Source organism: Tiliqua scincoides, chromosome 2, assembly GCF_035046505.1.
Source record: "Tiliqua scincoides isolate rTilSci1 chromosome 2, rTilSci1.hap2, whole genome shotgun sequence".
Lineage (NCBI taxonomy): Eukaryota > Metazoa > Chordata > Lepidosauria > Squamata > Scincidae > Tiliqua > Tiliqua scincoides.
In genome coordinates this window covers 192,320,771-192,334,564 of record NC_089822.1, presented here as the reverse complement: position 1 = coordinate 192,334,564, position 13,794 = coordinate 192,320,771, and the positions used below count along the sequence as shown (strand labels likewise).

The 13,794-nt window shown below is 45.1% G+C and overlaps 1 protein-coding gene and 1 pseudogene across 2 annotated transcripts in view; one reads left to right on the top strand and one right to left on the bottom strand.

Annotated features, from left to right (window-relative positions):
* TBC1D9B (TBC1 domain family member 9B) overlaps nucleotides 1-13,794 on the top strand; it is a 48,522-nt gene that overhangs the window by 6,268 nt on the left and 28,460 nt on the right. For both annotated transcript variants that reach the window (XM_066613939.1, XM_066613938.1), the window contains exons 2-7: nucleotides 4,239-4,349; nucleotides 6,223-6,341; nucleotides 7,199-7,427; nucleotides 7,887-8,145; nucleotides 10,794-11,001; nucleotides 11,687-11,899. In XM_066613939.1, coding sequence (XP_066470036.1) covers nucleotides 4,239-4,349; nucleotides 6,223-6,341; nucleotides 7,199-7,427; nucleotides 7,887-8,145; nucleotides 10,794-11,001; nucleotides 11,687-11,899 — 1,139 coding nt within the window. The remainder of the gene's footprint in view (nucleotides 1-4,238; nucleotides 4,350-6,222; nucleotides 6,342-7,198; nucleotides 7,428-7,886; nucleotides 8,146-10,793; nucleotides 11,002-11,686; nucleotides 11,900-13,794) is intronic.
* Nucleotides 8,998-9,117, bottom strand: LOC136643375 (5S ribosomal RNA; annotated as a pseudogene).

Below are 13,794 nucleotides of genomic sequence, written 5' to 3'. Positions count from 1 at the left end.
TACACAAATTTGACTCAACCCAAATGGCCACTGCAAATGAGAAGGAATGTGCTGATCCCTAGAGAAGAGGAAAAATGCATCCCTTTAAAATCAGTTTAAAAAACTGAACAGTCCTTTAACAACAGCCTCCTTAATGAGAGGGGGGGCAGCTGGCTGACAATCCATCAATCCTTCTCTCTCCAGTCGACCCCTCCCTTCCCCCTGAGCACGTGAAAGAAAGGTGATCACTTTGCCTTGGTGAAGGGAGGGGCTGAGTAAAGCGCCTTTGTAAACAATTGGAGGAGGACTGATTGATGGATTGTCTTCTTAATGACTCTTATCGTACATCAAAAAGCTCAGCAAGGCTGTTTTTAAATCACCGGAGCAAAGAAACTTTATTTTTTAAATTGATTTGCTATCCTGCATTTTTTACCATCCACTTGAATGCTTGGAACGGAACCCACGCAAATAATGAGACTCAACCTGTCTTCTGCTAAGTGTGAAAATTCTCCTATTTGTACTTGGAAGTCACCTCATCACACAGAAGCTTCTGTGTATTCTTTGGGGCTTTCTTTAATTGGTCCCAAGGTCCCTTACAGCCTATGCATATATAATATAAGTCCCATTTAGTTTAATTGGACTTACTCCCTGGTAATTCTGTACACTTAACTTACTTGGGGGCAAGCCCCATTAAATGTAGTGGGACTAACTTCTCTGGGAAGGAAGGCGGTAGCAGCAGCAGCGGACCCAGTAAGCCCCCAGACAGCGCGGCCACCCCTTCTCTGCAGCGGTGGGCGAGCGTGGGGGGGAGCAGGAACACCAACGGGTAGCATGCCAGGCAGGCGGCGCTACCGCAGCCCTCACAGCGCGATTACCACAGGGCAGGCACCCCCCCAGGCGGGTTGCGGCGAAGGCCCCCCCTCTGGGCAGCACCTCCCATGCGGGCTACCTGCCCTACCCCGCAGGACAGGCCTGCTAGGCCAGGGGGGGAAGTACGGCGGGGGAAGGGTGAGCACCCAGGCAGGCTGAGCTGACCCCCCACCTTTTCCAGTTTTACAGCTTCGCAGGCCCACCGCATGGAGGACGGGAACCTGCAGTGCCTGGGGCCACAGCCCCAAGGTGGATGGGATGAGTTCCAGGACCCACCTGGCACCGCAGTTACCCCAGGGGGACATCAGCGTACCATAAGCCTGTATGGGCCAGTCCAAGGGGGGGATGTCTGTGCTGCCCCAGCTTCAAATTGAGGCCATGGTGTGACGGATGCTGGGGGAAGCCAGCAGCCCCCGGCCCACAGGGGGAAAGAGGAAGTGTAAACATTCCCCATCATCATCCAGCTCCGATTCCAGCAGCCCCGAGAGGGAGTCCCCCCCCACACGCAAGCGGCATAAGGCCAAGGGTGCAAAGGACGAGTCAGACAAGCCCAACTGCCACAAGCGGACCAAGGAACCCAACAGGGCAGCCTCCTCAGACCCCTGGGAGTCATAATAATAATAATAATAACAGGTATTTATATACCGCCTTTCTTTGTCTTTATTCGACTTTATTCAAGGCGGTTTACATAGGCAGGCTTTATCTAAATCCCTATTTAAATAGGGATTTTTACAATTTCAAAGAAGGTTCTTTCTTTCAAGAACTACTACATTCAAGGTGTTTCATTCCGATCTGGCTTCACATTCATTTACCCCTGAGCCATCTGAGGACACCAGGGAGGAGGGGGAGTTCACTGGTGACGACAAGGGGCCTCCAGTGGAAAGTGGGGGCAAGCTTTTCCCTTTGGACTTGTACCCATGCCTACTGGCCAAGGCAGCAGGCATCCTGGACTTAGGTAACGAAGGGGAAACCGAGGCAAGTGAAGCTTCAAAGCCTCGCAGACCCGACTCCAAGTTCCTCTGTCCCCAGAAGGCCACCACCAAAAATGTGGTTCCCTTCCCAGACCCCTTCAGGCAGGCCCTAGAGGCTGAATGGGGGGCACCCACCAGGTCCAGACGTACCCGACACTCTGCAATAAACTCTATTGTCTGCCAGCTGACGTTATGGAGCAGCTGAAGGTCTCGGAGGTGGACTCCCCAGTTGCAGCACTATCTTCCTCAGCCATGCTGCCCTCAGAGGGGGAGGGATGCCCCAGGGACCCTTGCAACCAACGGGCGGAGAGTGCCCTCAGGAGGAACTTTGAGGACTCTGCTTTAGCCATTAGGGCATCAGCTGCCACCTCCATTATGACAAGGGCTCTTATGGTCTGGGTGGAGGACCTGATGGCCTCAGACAAGTCCCTGTCTAGGCCCACACGTAACACCCTCAAGAAGTTGCTAGCAGCAGCCTTCTCAGCAGATGCATCCCTGGAGGCCATACAGTTCAGCGCTAGAGCGGTAGCTGCAAATGTAGTGGCTAAGAGGAACATCTGGCTCCAACACTGTTGGATTTGTTCTGTTTCCTGTAGTTGTGCCTAATATGAGATTATTATATCTGATTTTACACAGATAAAGTTTATTGCAGGTTTGGACCTTGCTCTTTTTGATAGTTCATGTTGTGCCTAAGGCAGTGCTTCCCAAACCTTTTAGCACTGGGACCCATCTTTAAAAACAACGATCTATTGCGACCCACTAGACAAAAAAAGAGAAATATTTTATTTATTATTATTAATTAATAAGTAGGGTCCTGTGCTCCCAAGGTTGCTAGAGACCTTACATATAGTTTATGTGTGTAGACATTTGTTAGACTTTCCCTAGAAATGGAGTTCAAGGACTGTTCCCCCAAACCTTTAGGTCATTCCAGGGTACCCAGAAGGCTGAACTACAGAGCAAGATGTGCAGTTAGGGACTTCCAGGCTAGACAAAAGGCTGAAACTGGGTTCATATGTGATCTACGGTATGTCAGTTACTAGAGAAAATTGGAAAATGTGACATTTTAATTTTTGGGGTATGAAGATTACCTCATACCACAGGTTATTTTGTGCATGGTAGCCCTTTCATCCATTATGGTGTGGTTACATTTTTGCATGTGTGAGAAGAGTAACTATTTCTTGTATCCTTTTCAAGGCGAATCTTACTTTCAAGACTACCCGCTATGACTCTTGCCTGTCTGTTTTATCTCCCCTTATTCCCCAGACTGATTCCAATGGTTGATATGAGCCTCATCTTTCCGTCATTTTAGTAAGAGCATAGCAATTTACATTTAGATCCTGTCATGAGCACTTATAATGCCAGACTGTTTCTAAAACTTCTAAGTGCTCAATACTGGGAATGAACAGGGAGTGGAGTCAGCTGCACATGTTGTGTTGAACTTCCTGAATATCTGATCTCTGTCAGCAGAACCAGGCTTCTAAGAAGCGCTAAGGATGCCTATTTGGTGTTTTTTTTTTTTTGTGGTAATGTGCTGTTTGGTACTGCCCTGATAAGGACTTTTCTTTTCACTTCTGGCATTTCTCTTTAGTTTTCTTAAGATACAGCATTCCAGAACAATTGCCCTTTATGTTAATCAAAACCAAAGTCCAGTGTTTCCGAAAAGGAACAGAAATGCAAGTATATGCAAATAATATTAGTGATCTGATTATAATTTTAGCTGTGGAATTGTCCAAAGTAGTTCTTGTTGGAGGAAATTAAAAATAGTTTCCTCTTCGGGGGGAAGCAGAGTAGCTTAAGCAGCAGATCCCCCCTTTGGGTATCACCCCAGGGAACCTCCCTCACCCTGCTGACTGCTAAGCAATAAAAAAGACAAAGAGGCAATGGCTTGTTAAAGTTGCAAAAAGAAGTTATTTACTTACAGTTCCATTGAGTGTATATTTACAGCATCTGATTAGGATCAGAGGTTCAGCTAACACTTAGAGATAGCAAGGCCCTGGAGCTGACTCGCCCTGCATGCCTTGTGCTCAAGTTGGCCTGGGCATCAGAGCCCTGGTGTGTGCCATCTTAACAGGTCGGTGGTCAGAGGACAAGAGGAAGTGCTCAGAGGAGAAGGGAAGGATAAAGGGTTAGGGCCACACCCCAAAAGGATCACAGAGAGAACAGGTAGAAAGGTCAGATTCACTGGGCCATAGCTTGACCCCTTCTGGACAGCAGACGGAGTTGCACCAACTCCAACAGTTCTAAGTGACCACTTGTGTCTGATGCATCTAAGGGCTAGATGGGCATACATTTTTCAAATCCAAGACTGAAATGCCTACCTTTCATAGTACACGTGGGATGCAATCATTGCCCTGATCTTCATTCATTACTGTTCAGATCCGATTTATCATGTTTTTCTCTGCATCTTTGTTATCTTAGGCTTGCTTGTGGGGACACTTGATGTGGTTTTGGACTCCAGTGCTAGAGTTGCTCCTTTTAGGATTTTGCACCAGACACAAGATTCTCAAATTTACTGGGCAGTGGCATGTGGTGAGTATATTATATATAGACAAGAAAGAGCTTTTTACAAGGGGAATATCATGGGTGCGCGTTTGCTCTTTTCCCCTTTTAAAAGCTTTTAAAAGCTGTTGCTCAGACTACTTTTTTTACCTGTTAAGGGATTCTTCAGAGGCACTTTCTGAAGCGCTAACTCAGAAGAATTGGTGTATATGCCATGTATTGCATATATATCTAGAATGTGGCCATTATAAAGTACCTTAAGCCAGGATTCTATCATAAGGTGGAAAAGAAAAAAGCCAATATTGACAGAAGTTACACTGGAGGCAACACAGCCCATATCTGTGGATGATGTTAAACAACAGTTTCATTTAGATGTAGGAGAGCACAGGAGACAGCATGGCATTCTGTGGTACCTTGTAAGCCAGTGACTATGGCAGAGGTTTTCAGACTGGGGTGTCGCGACACCCCAGCCTGTGGGCCCTGGCCTCTTTCCCCTTAAGGGGCGGAGGCAGGGAAGAGGCAGCAGCGCAATCCCCAGAATTGCACTGCTCAGGGGGCTACAGGGGCTTGACTGCACTTACCAGAGCCTCCTGCAGCCTCCTGGGGGTGTGAAGAACCTGCGCAACTGTCTGCAGGGCCCCCCGAAGCTTTAGAAGTGGAAGTGGAGCAAATGCACCGTCTCTGCTAACTGGAAGTGGAGCGCTCCACTTTCATTTCTAATGGGGCTGCAGGGACAGGGGTGCACTCACCAGTCCCTGCAGCAGCCGTCCTGGGGGGCTCCCCAGGTCAGCAGAAGTGAAAGTGGAGTGATCATGCTTCCGGTTTTGCGGAAGTGGATTGTGATTGCTCCATTTTCACTTCTGCTGACCTGGGGAGCCTTGCAGAGGCTCACACAGGGCTTCCCGTGTCCCAGGTCAGCTGCTACAGGAACTGGTGAGTGCACCCTAGTCCCTGCAGCCCCCTGAGCAGCGCGATCCTGGGGATCACGTCGCTGCCTTCCCCCGCCATTGCTGCCTCCCCCCCCCCCCGCTCCCACAAGGACTTACTGTGGGTTTCAAACTCCGGGAAAGTTTGAGAACTGTAGGACTATGGGGTAGACTCATAGTGTCTCAGCACTACTTTTTGAGACCTACTGCCCCTCCAGTAGGACAAGTGGAGCTGCCCCATCACTGTCCTTCCCCCACTCCCATTATTGAATGACGGTTCAGAAGGATACCATGTTCAGTGATATCAAAACCCATCGTAAGATCAAGGGGAATCGGCATATTTCCCATGTCTGGCTTCTGGTGTAAACTGGTAGACTTGGAAGATGTGGCCTTGGTACTTGAGGGACCTTATCCCAAAATGATGTTTAAGACTATAATTACCTAAGGAGGTGCTTTGGGGAAGTGCTTTTTCACTCCAATAAATGGCATACAATTGTTAATAACTTACTGTTTCTACCTTTCTTCAAGGTAGAAGGCATAAACCCACCCACCAGCAAGGTGGTGGGTCTTGCTCCAACATCCAGATTATCAGTTCAGACCTAATAAACCAGGATGTACAAGGGTTGAGTGTGCTCATGGTAGGCCACACACCCCCAGTATCCTTTCCTCATCCTTGGTTAGAATAAACTGAATTGTAACCAGAAGAATCTGATAAGAAGGAACAGATAAGAACCCCCACACATTCTGTAAACACCTGGAGTTCCAGTTGGAGTGAGTGCGAGCAGCTGTATCTGCAAAACACTTGCAAATTGGTCACAGCAGGATTCTACCATGTCCACCTGGAGACCAAACCATAAAAGGCCTCACACCCCTCAGAAAAGCAGTAACTTCCTTGAACTTTGTAGTGCTTGTTTTTGGGTCTTGAATTGTGGACTCAATGTAGCTGCTGCTGGTTTGATTGTTTCTTTTCTTACTAGGTACGACCCATAAGGAAATAGCTAAACACTGGCAGTGGCTAGAGAATAACTTGCTCCAAACTCTCTCCATCTTTGATAATGAAGAAGATATCACCACTTTTGTCAAGGGCAAGATACATGTAAGAGACACTTATTCTTCTAGCACACTTTTTGGATCTTTAGCGCCAGAATAAAGAGAGTCTTACAGCTCAAGTCTATACATGTTTACTCAGAAGTAGTTCTACTGTGTTTAGTGGAACTTACTCCCTAGAAAGTGTGTTTAAGACTGTGAGAGTGAATTTCCTACAGACTCTGAATCTTCATGTAAAATTCAACTTGGGACAAATACCTGCAGTGTATTCTATGAGAAAGTGCAGAAGTGCATGAAGAGACAGCTGTCTGTAATATAATAATTATATTTTATCTGTCCTAATAAAATAGGTGGGCTAGTTTAATATTATATTTAATTATAATTTATTATATTTAATATTATGTTAAAAAACAGCAGCCTGTAGGTTATATTGGATCCAAGGTTGGGTTGTACCCAAATACATTGTTGCTTTGTTTTTCTCTTGGATGTACTTGTTATAGCTTTCTGTTGCAGTTTTTGCTCCCTCATTCTCTGCATGACTTTCTTAATGGTAAGACTAGGGTCTTTTCACACAATCAGTGGAACAACATAAAAGGAAACTGATGCAATTTTGTGAGCATGGGTGGATGTTTTGTGGCTTGTCCTTGGTCATGCTACTGAGCACTTTCACAACCATGTTCCACTCAACAATTCCAGTTGCCCTCTTTTTCCGAGTATAGCATACTGAGCATTGAATGTTTGGAAGTTGCATGGTACGCACAACAGAAGTGTAATATCAAGTGGCAGTTCTGTGGGTTATGTTTAACAGATGGGTAATGCAAATGCCCCACCACCACCCAAAAAACATATCAATTCTGTAGAGAGGCCATCATGTTTTAATGTAATACCCTCTCCTTTTTCCTACAGGGCATTATTGCTGAAGAGAACAAGAATCAGCAGCCTCAAGGGGAAGAAGATCCAGGTAAATTTAAGGAAGCAGAATTGAAGATGCGTAAACAGTTTGGAATGCCTGAAGTAGAGAAGCTGGTCAATTACTACTCCTGCAGCTACTGGAAAGGACGTGTCCCCAGGCAAGGCTGGCTGTATTTGACTGTTAATCACATCTGTTTCTATTCCTTCCTTTTGGGCAAAGAAGGTAAGCTATCAGCCTACTAATTTTTTTTCCTAATTTCACATTTTTTAACTGATCTGATACTATTACCTGTTTTAAGCTGTCTTCAAATCCTGGATTAAGCTGGATAGCCCTAACTCTGATGCACATCCTCACTGTCACAACAGCTGATCCAACTAGTTTCAGTAGAGAGAATTCTTACTCCAAATAGATATAAGGAGGGAGCATGCCATCCCGTGTCCCATTCCTGATTGCTTAGTGGCACTGCATCTTCCTGGATCCAAAAAATAGTGCTTGAGCAATATTTGTATCGTTTCCTAGTTCACCTATTACTGTTTGGAATAAGAACTTTGCTGAGTCAGGTAATAATTAGGAAAAGAAAAGCAATTGATAGCTTATAAGGATTCTGAGTTCTCATTTGTTTAAAATGTCTGTTAGAAATCAGACAGTAATTGGTGGTTTGGATTTGCATGTTCCCCCTAGTGACCTTAATCGTCCAGTGGGTGGATGTAACTCAGCTGGAGAAGAATGCCACTCTTCTGTTTCCTGAGTGCATCAAAGTAAGCACCAGGGACAGTGAGCTCTACTTCTCTATGTTCCTCAACATCAATGAGACCTTCAAATTGATGGAACAGCTGGCCAACATTGCCATGCGGCAGCTATTGGACAATAAAGGCTTTGTGGAAGATATGTTGCTTCCCAAACCCAGCAAGCCTCTCAAGAACATCTCAGCACTCAAGAGGTACATGCATGTTGCGCGTGCTCTCTCTCTCTCTCTCTCCCCCCAAGGAAGGCAAGTGGAACTAAGAAAGCTTGCGTATTATCCTGAAATATTTATACTCCATAGCACTGTGTTTTTAATCCCAGGCACAAAGAATTGTGTAGGAATGATCTGTTAATGACCTGGATTAACAGCCCATGAAACTTACCAGTTCAGAATCCAGTGTTGTCTTCCTTAGCTTGAAATTGCCAGCATTAATTTTATGTTATTTTAATTAAAGAAAAAAGGTGTTTTTAGCCTTCTTGGGTGTAAAAGAAACACTTGAAAATGTACAATTGCCTTCTGTTGAAGATTCATGCATACAGGTCAAGATTGAGTGTGTGGGTGGATTCCTCCCTCTCTCAAAATGATTTCTTTACCTTCCTTTTCGCACCATCAGAGCAGCATTGGCAGAGGCCTTGACTGGAACTGCAGCTACTAAACAAGCAAGCGAATTTTCTAGATTTCTCTCTGAGATATCTCACATGCAAGGCGGAGCTTATTTTCCCCTCCCATTTTTGCCCCCAGTGCTGCCATAGAAATCAGACACCAGAAAGCATGTGGAAGAAGCTTTATAGTAACTGAGGCTTAGGTTTGTATCCAGCCTTCACATGAGCCCAAGTTATACTCCCTCTAACCTATTGCTGCAGTGATCTAGGAATTTTTTTAATGGTTTGGCATTTTACCACATATGAAGAATTTTGTACCTTTACAAAAATGTACATATGTGAGGTTGCTGTAACTGTGCCACTTTGCAGGATATTAATTTTCCGGTTATATGGGCTCAGTTGATTGGTTGGTTGGCAACCTTCCATCTCGAAAGACTATGGTATAAGCCTACAGCACCCGGTATTCCCAGGCGGTCTCCCATCCAAGTACTAACCAGGCCTGACCCTGCTTAGCTTCCGAGATCAGACGAGATCGGGCATGTGCAGGGTAACAGTTGCTGCATATAACAGTAACCTTGGCTCAACGATCTCCGACACTCTTTCTCTGGATCCTGAGCTAAACAAACGCATTGGTAAAGCAGCTACCACATTTTCCAGACTCACAAAGAGAGTCTGGTCCAACAAGAAACTGACGGAACATACCAAGATCCAGGTCTACAGAGCTTGTGTCTTGAGTACACTTCTGTACTGCAGCGAGTCATGGACTCTTCGCTCACAACAGAAGAAGAAGCTGAACGCTTTCCACATGCGCTGCCTCTGACGCATACTCGGTATCACCTGGCAGGACAAAGTTCCAAACAACACAGTCCTGGAACAAGCTGGAATCCCCAGCGTGTGTACACTGCTGAAACAATGATGCGTGCGTTGGCTTGGTCATGTCATGAGAATGGGCAATGGTCGGATCCCAAAGGATCTCCTCTATGGAGAACTTGTGCAGGGAAAGTGCCCTATAGGTAGACCACAGCTGCACTACAAGGATATCTGCAAGAGGGATCTGAAAGCCTTAGGAATGAGCCTCAACAGATGGGAAACCTTGGCCTCTGAGTGTTCTGCTTGGAGGCAGGCTGTGCAGCATGGCCTTTCCCAGTTTGAGGAGACACTTTGCCAACAGACTGAGGCAAAGAAGGAAGGCCCATAGCCAGGGAGACAGACCAGGGACACTATACTTGCTCCCAGCGTGGAAGGGATCGTCACTCCCAAATCGGCCTTTTCAGCCACACTAGACACTGTGCCAGAACCACCATTCAGAGCGCGATACCATAGTCTTTTTAGACTGAAGGTTGACAACAGTGGGCTCAGTCCTAGTTTACTGAATCCAATGCCTGCATATCAAAGGGTCACCAAAAGGGATAACACTGCCCTGTTTTTCCCCTCCCCCATTCAGGCATGTACTCCCACACAAGGCAATTATGTGATACACAGATTCCCCATACTCAGTGATAACCCAGCGTGATTAGTGTTCAGGTGCACTTGAGTGGGAGAAGGGAAGGGGCTAGGGAAGAACTGTTATGCTCTTGGGGCATGAATGCTGCCTCCATGGTGGGTGAATTTTGTTCTGAATTTTAGATACATTCACGTTGCTCCTGTAATGTCCTTTATGCTTCATGTTGTATTCCATTTCAGCATTCTAATCTTTAATAAAAAGACTGGTTTGGGGGAACAAAAAAAAAGTAAGCCCAACTTTTCAAACAAAATTCAGAATAAAGTATAGGCACCCCCTGATATCTGCAGATCTGCCTATCCATGGTTCCCTGTGAGCCCCTGCCCATTACCATTGCTTATGTTCATAAGAATCATGTGAAATGGCTCATGCTTTAAGCCATTTCTGCCCAACATTGCATTTACGCAACAGGGACCAAATGTGTACACCTGTGAGCTGGGCAAAAATGGGTTAACCAAGCAAGCAGGTGTGCAGGCTCTTGCAATTACTGTATGTCTCTTGCTTTAACAGATAAGCAAGCAGGCAGGCTAGAAGAGAGAGTGAGCATTAACAGGAAGCAGGAAACAGGATGTTAACTTTCCTTTCTAGGCTGCCTGCTAACTTGAGCTGCAGGTGCTGTAATGTTTTTAAATTAACCATGTTGAAAGAACATTTGGAAGTGGTGTTTGCTTCATGGATCGTGGAATGTGTTGTTTTTTTCCACAGAAGTCCATGTTTCTCTTTTCTCTCTTTTTCTTCAGAGACCTAGATGCTCGAGCCAAAAATGAGTGGTACTGTGCTACTTTCCGACTGTCTAAGGATGAGCGTCTTGATGGACACACAGACTGTACTTTGTGGACCCCATTTAACAAAATCCACATTCTTGGCCAGATGTTTGTTTCCAACAACTATATCTGTTTTGCTAGCAAGGCAGAAGAGGCCTGTCATCTCATAATTCCACTCAGGGAGGTGGGAGCTTGCTATTGATGATGATTGCTCTAACAACAAAACAGCACATCATCTTTAATTTTAAAGGATTGTTCACATGCAGTAAAACTGACTTTTAGGTTAGGTTCAGTAAGTTAGCCCATTTCCAGGTTGTATGGCCACAGTACAAGAAGCAGAGTATGAACGTGAGAGACACCCACTTACATGCAACACTTTTCTTCAGTGTTTGTCAAAAGCACCTTCCAGAACCAAAGAGCCAGTGCTTTATTTAGCGTGAGAAACTGAGGGCATCTCAAGAAACAAAACATTCAAAGTTGATGGGAAATACTGTTTTTAAAGGTAAAATAGGCTGCTGTTCATGACGCTGCATGCAACATTTTACTTCCCCATTTTTCACATGCACTGTACCGTCTTTCTGCCTGGAGAAAAACAGAAATGTTTTCAGGTAGAACTTGATGGTATAACATGCAAGGGAGTGGCAACAGGGTACAGGTATCTTGTCTTATGTTCTCCCTGAGCCATCTGGTGGGCCACTGTGATATGGGCCTTTGGCCTGATCCAGCAGGGCACCACTTATGTTCTTATGATGAATTATGAGCAAGATAACTGTAAAGACATATATTTACAGCAAGTTAAATACAAGTTACTGGACCCAGTTGTTATGGAGAAGTCTGATGTATATGAATTATTTATGTGTATTCTCTAGGTCACAATTGTTGAGAAAGCTGACAGTTCCAGCGTCTTGCCTAGCCCACTCTCCATCAGCACCAAAAGCAAAATGACCTTCCTTTTTGCCAACTTGAAAGACAGGGATTTCCTGGTACAGAGAATCTCTGACTTCCTGCAGAGAACCCCATCCAAGCAATCCTGTAACAATGACGAAGGATGGAAGAAGACCTTTGGTGACCATGCATGTGAGGTACTAGAATCAATTTCCAAGAGAACCTTATTAGCATTCTGTAATTGGCAGACTCTGTTTCTAAGGCTGGAAGCTGGTAATACCCCAGTACTGCATGGCACTTATAATAAGGAACAATGGAAAAAGATCTAATGTTTTGTTCAACTTTCCATAAAAGATGTAGAAAATTGCGAACTTATTGAGTTAGAGCCGTGGTTCCCAAACTGGTGGGTTGAGACCCACCAGTCTGGGAAACACTGGCCAATGCCCCTTTAAGGGTGGGGAGGGGGGAAGGCAGTAATGAGATCCCTAGGATTGCACTGCTGCCAGGGACAGGAGGGGGGTTTTCTACTTACTTACAGCCAGCACTGCAGTCCTGGGTGGAGGTTGCGGGGAGCTCTCCGTAGGGCTCCCCATGCTTGCAAAACTGAAAAAAGAAAATAGGCATTTCCTGTTTTCACGATGAAACCAGAAGTGCCTGTTTTTTACAGTTTTGCAGGCACGGAGAGCCCTGCAAAAGGACTGCAGCGCTGGCTGCAAGTAAGTAGAAAACCTTCCATCCCCGGCAGCAGTACGATCCTGGGGATTGCATTGTTGCCTTCTCCTCTCCCCCATAACAACTTACAGTTCTCCCAACTCCCTTGTAGGAGTTTGGGAAGCGCTGAGTCGAGTTTATCTATATTCTCAACATTTTAAAAAAAAAGTAGTAAAGAACAGTTAATTTTCTGTTCTGTGAGAGAGGGTTGTGTGTACATGCATGTGAGAGAGGTGTGTGTGTAAGTGAGAGAACTTTACCATGGATGCATCCTGCAACATATGCTGGTTTAAGGAAAAGCTTCCTTAATTTTTTGTTTACTTATACTGTTCTCAGGACAGCTAAAAAATGTGCAAAGTAACAATGTCATCAGGTTACAACAATAAAACAATGGCACAATAGACACATCAGCCAAATGCCATGATCTAGCAGGAGTTGAAAATGTTTTGGAAAATACAAGAATCTGCCACTTAACAACAGCTCGCTTAATGATGAACCGCATATATGACAATAGTCAAAGCACAATAAAGATGCTCTTAATGAGTTAGTCACGTCTCCCATAGCCTGTAGGAGAGTGTCTGTTTACACAGCAGAGAGGCTCTTAATGCAGAGAAGAGGCAATCTTATCTCCAGTAGCCTATGCAGCTAGCTAGTATCTGGCAGGGAGTGTCTATTTGCACAACAAAGGCAATAGGTTGGAGTGAATGTTCACTTAGGCCCAAATCCTAACCAACTTTCCAGCACTGGCATCGCAATGCCAATGGGACGTGTGCTGCATCCTGCAGCTGGGTGGCACTCAGGGTGGGTGAACCTTTCTAGAAGAGGCATTCCAGAGGCTGGGTGCCACCCTTGTTACCACCTACCTCACTTCCAAAAAGGAGGACACTCCGAGAAGGATCTCTTCGTCATTTTCAGCCAGCTAGTGCTCACTTTAGCTTTACACATTACATTTGTACTGCTTGCACATTGAAAACATAATTCAATAAAGATATGCTGCATCTCGTGGCATGTAAATTCATTCACACAATTGCCAAGATTAGCTATAGCTCCCTAATAGGTGGGAACACAGTAGTGAATATGATGTTGCCATTCTAATAAGTGAAGTGAGCTTTGCTCATACTGCAGAACCTTTGCAATATGTAGAATATTTTAACTGGTTGTCACCTCAGTGGAGGTGAGATACGTAGATAGGTGAGATTTAATAGAATATTAAATTCTATTTAATTTAATAAATAGAAAAAATCTCCTTAGCTCTTAAAGCAGGGTTTGAATGCATTGATCAGACAAGCTGAAGAAATTTGTGTGTTATGAACTATAATGTATCCATAGTAAAGTGCCTTCACGTAACAGCTTTTGGCCACACCAAATGTTTAAATTGTAA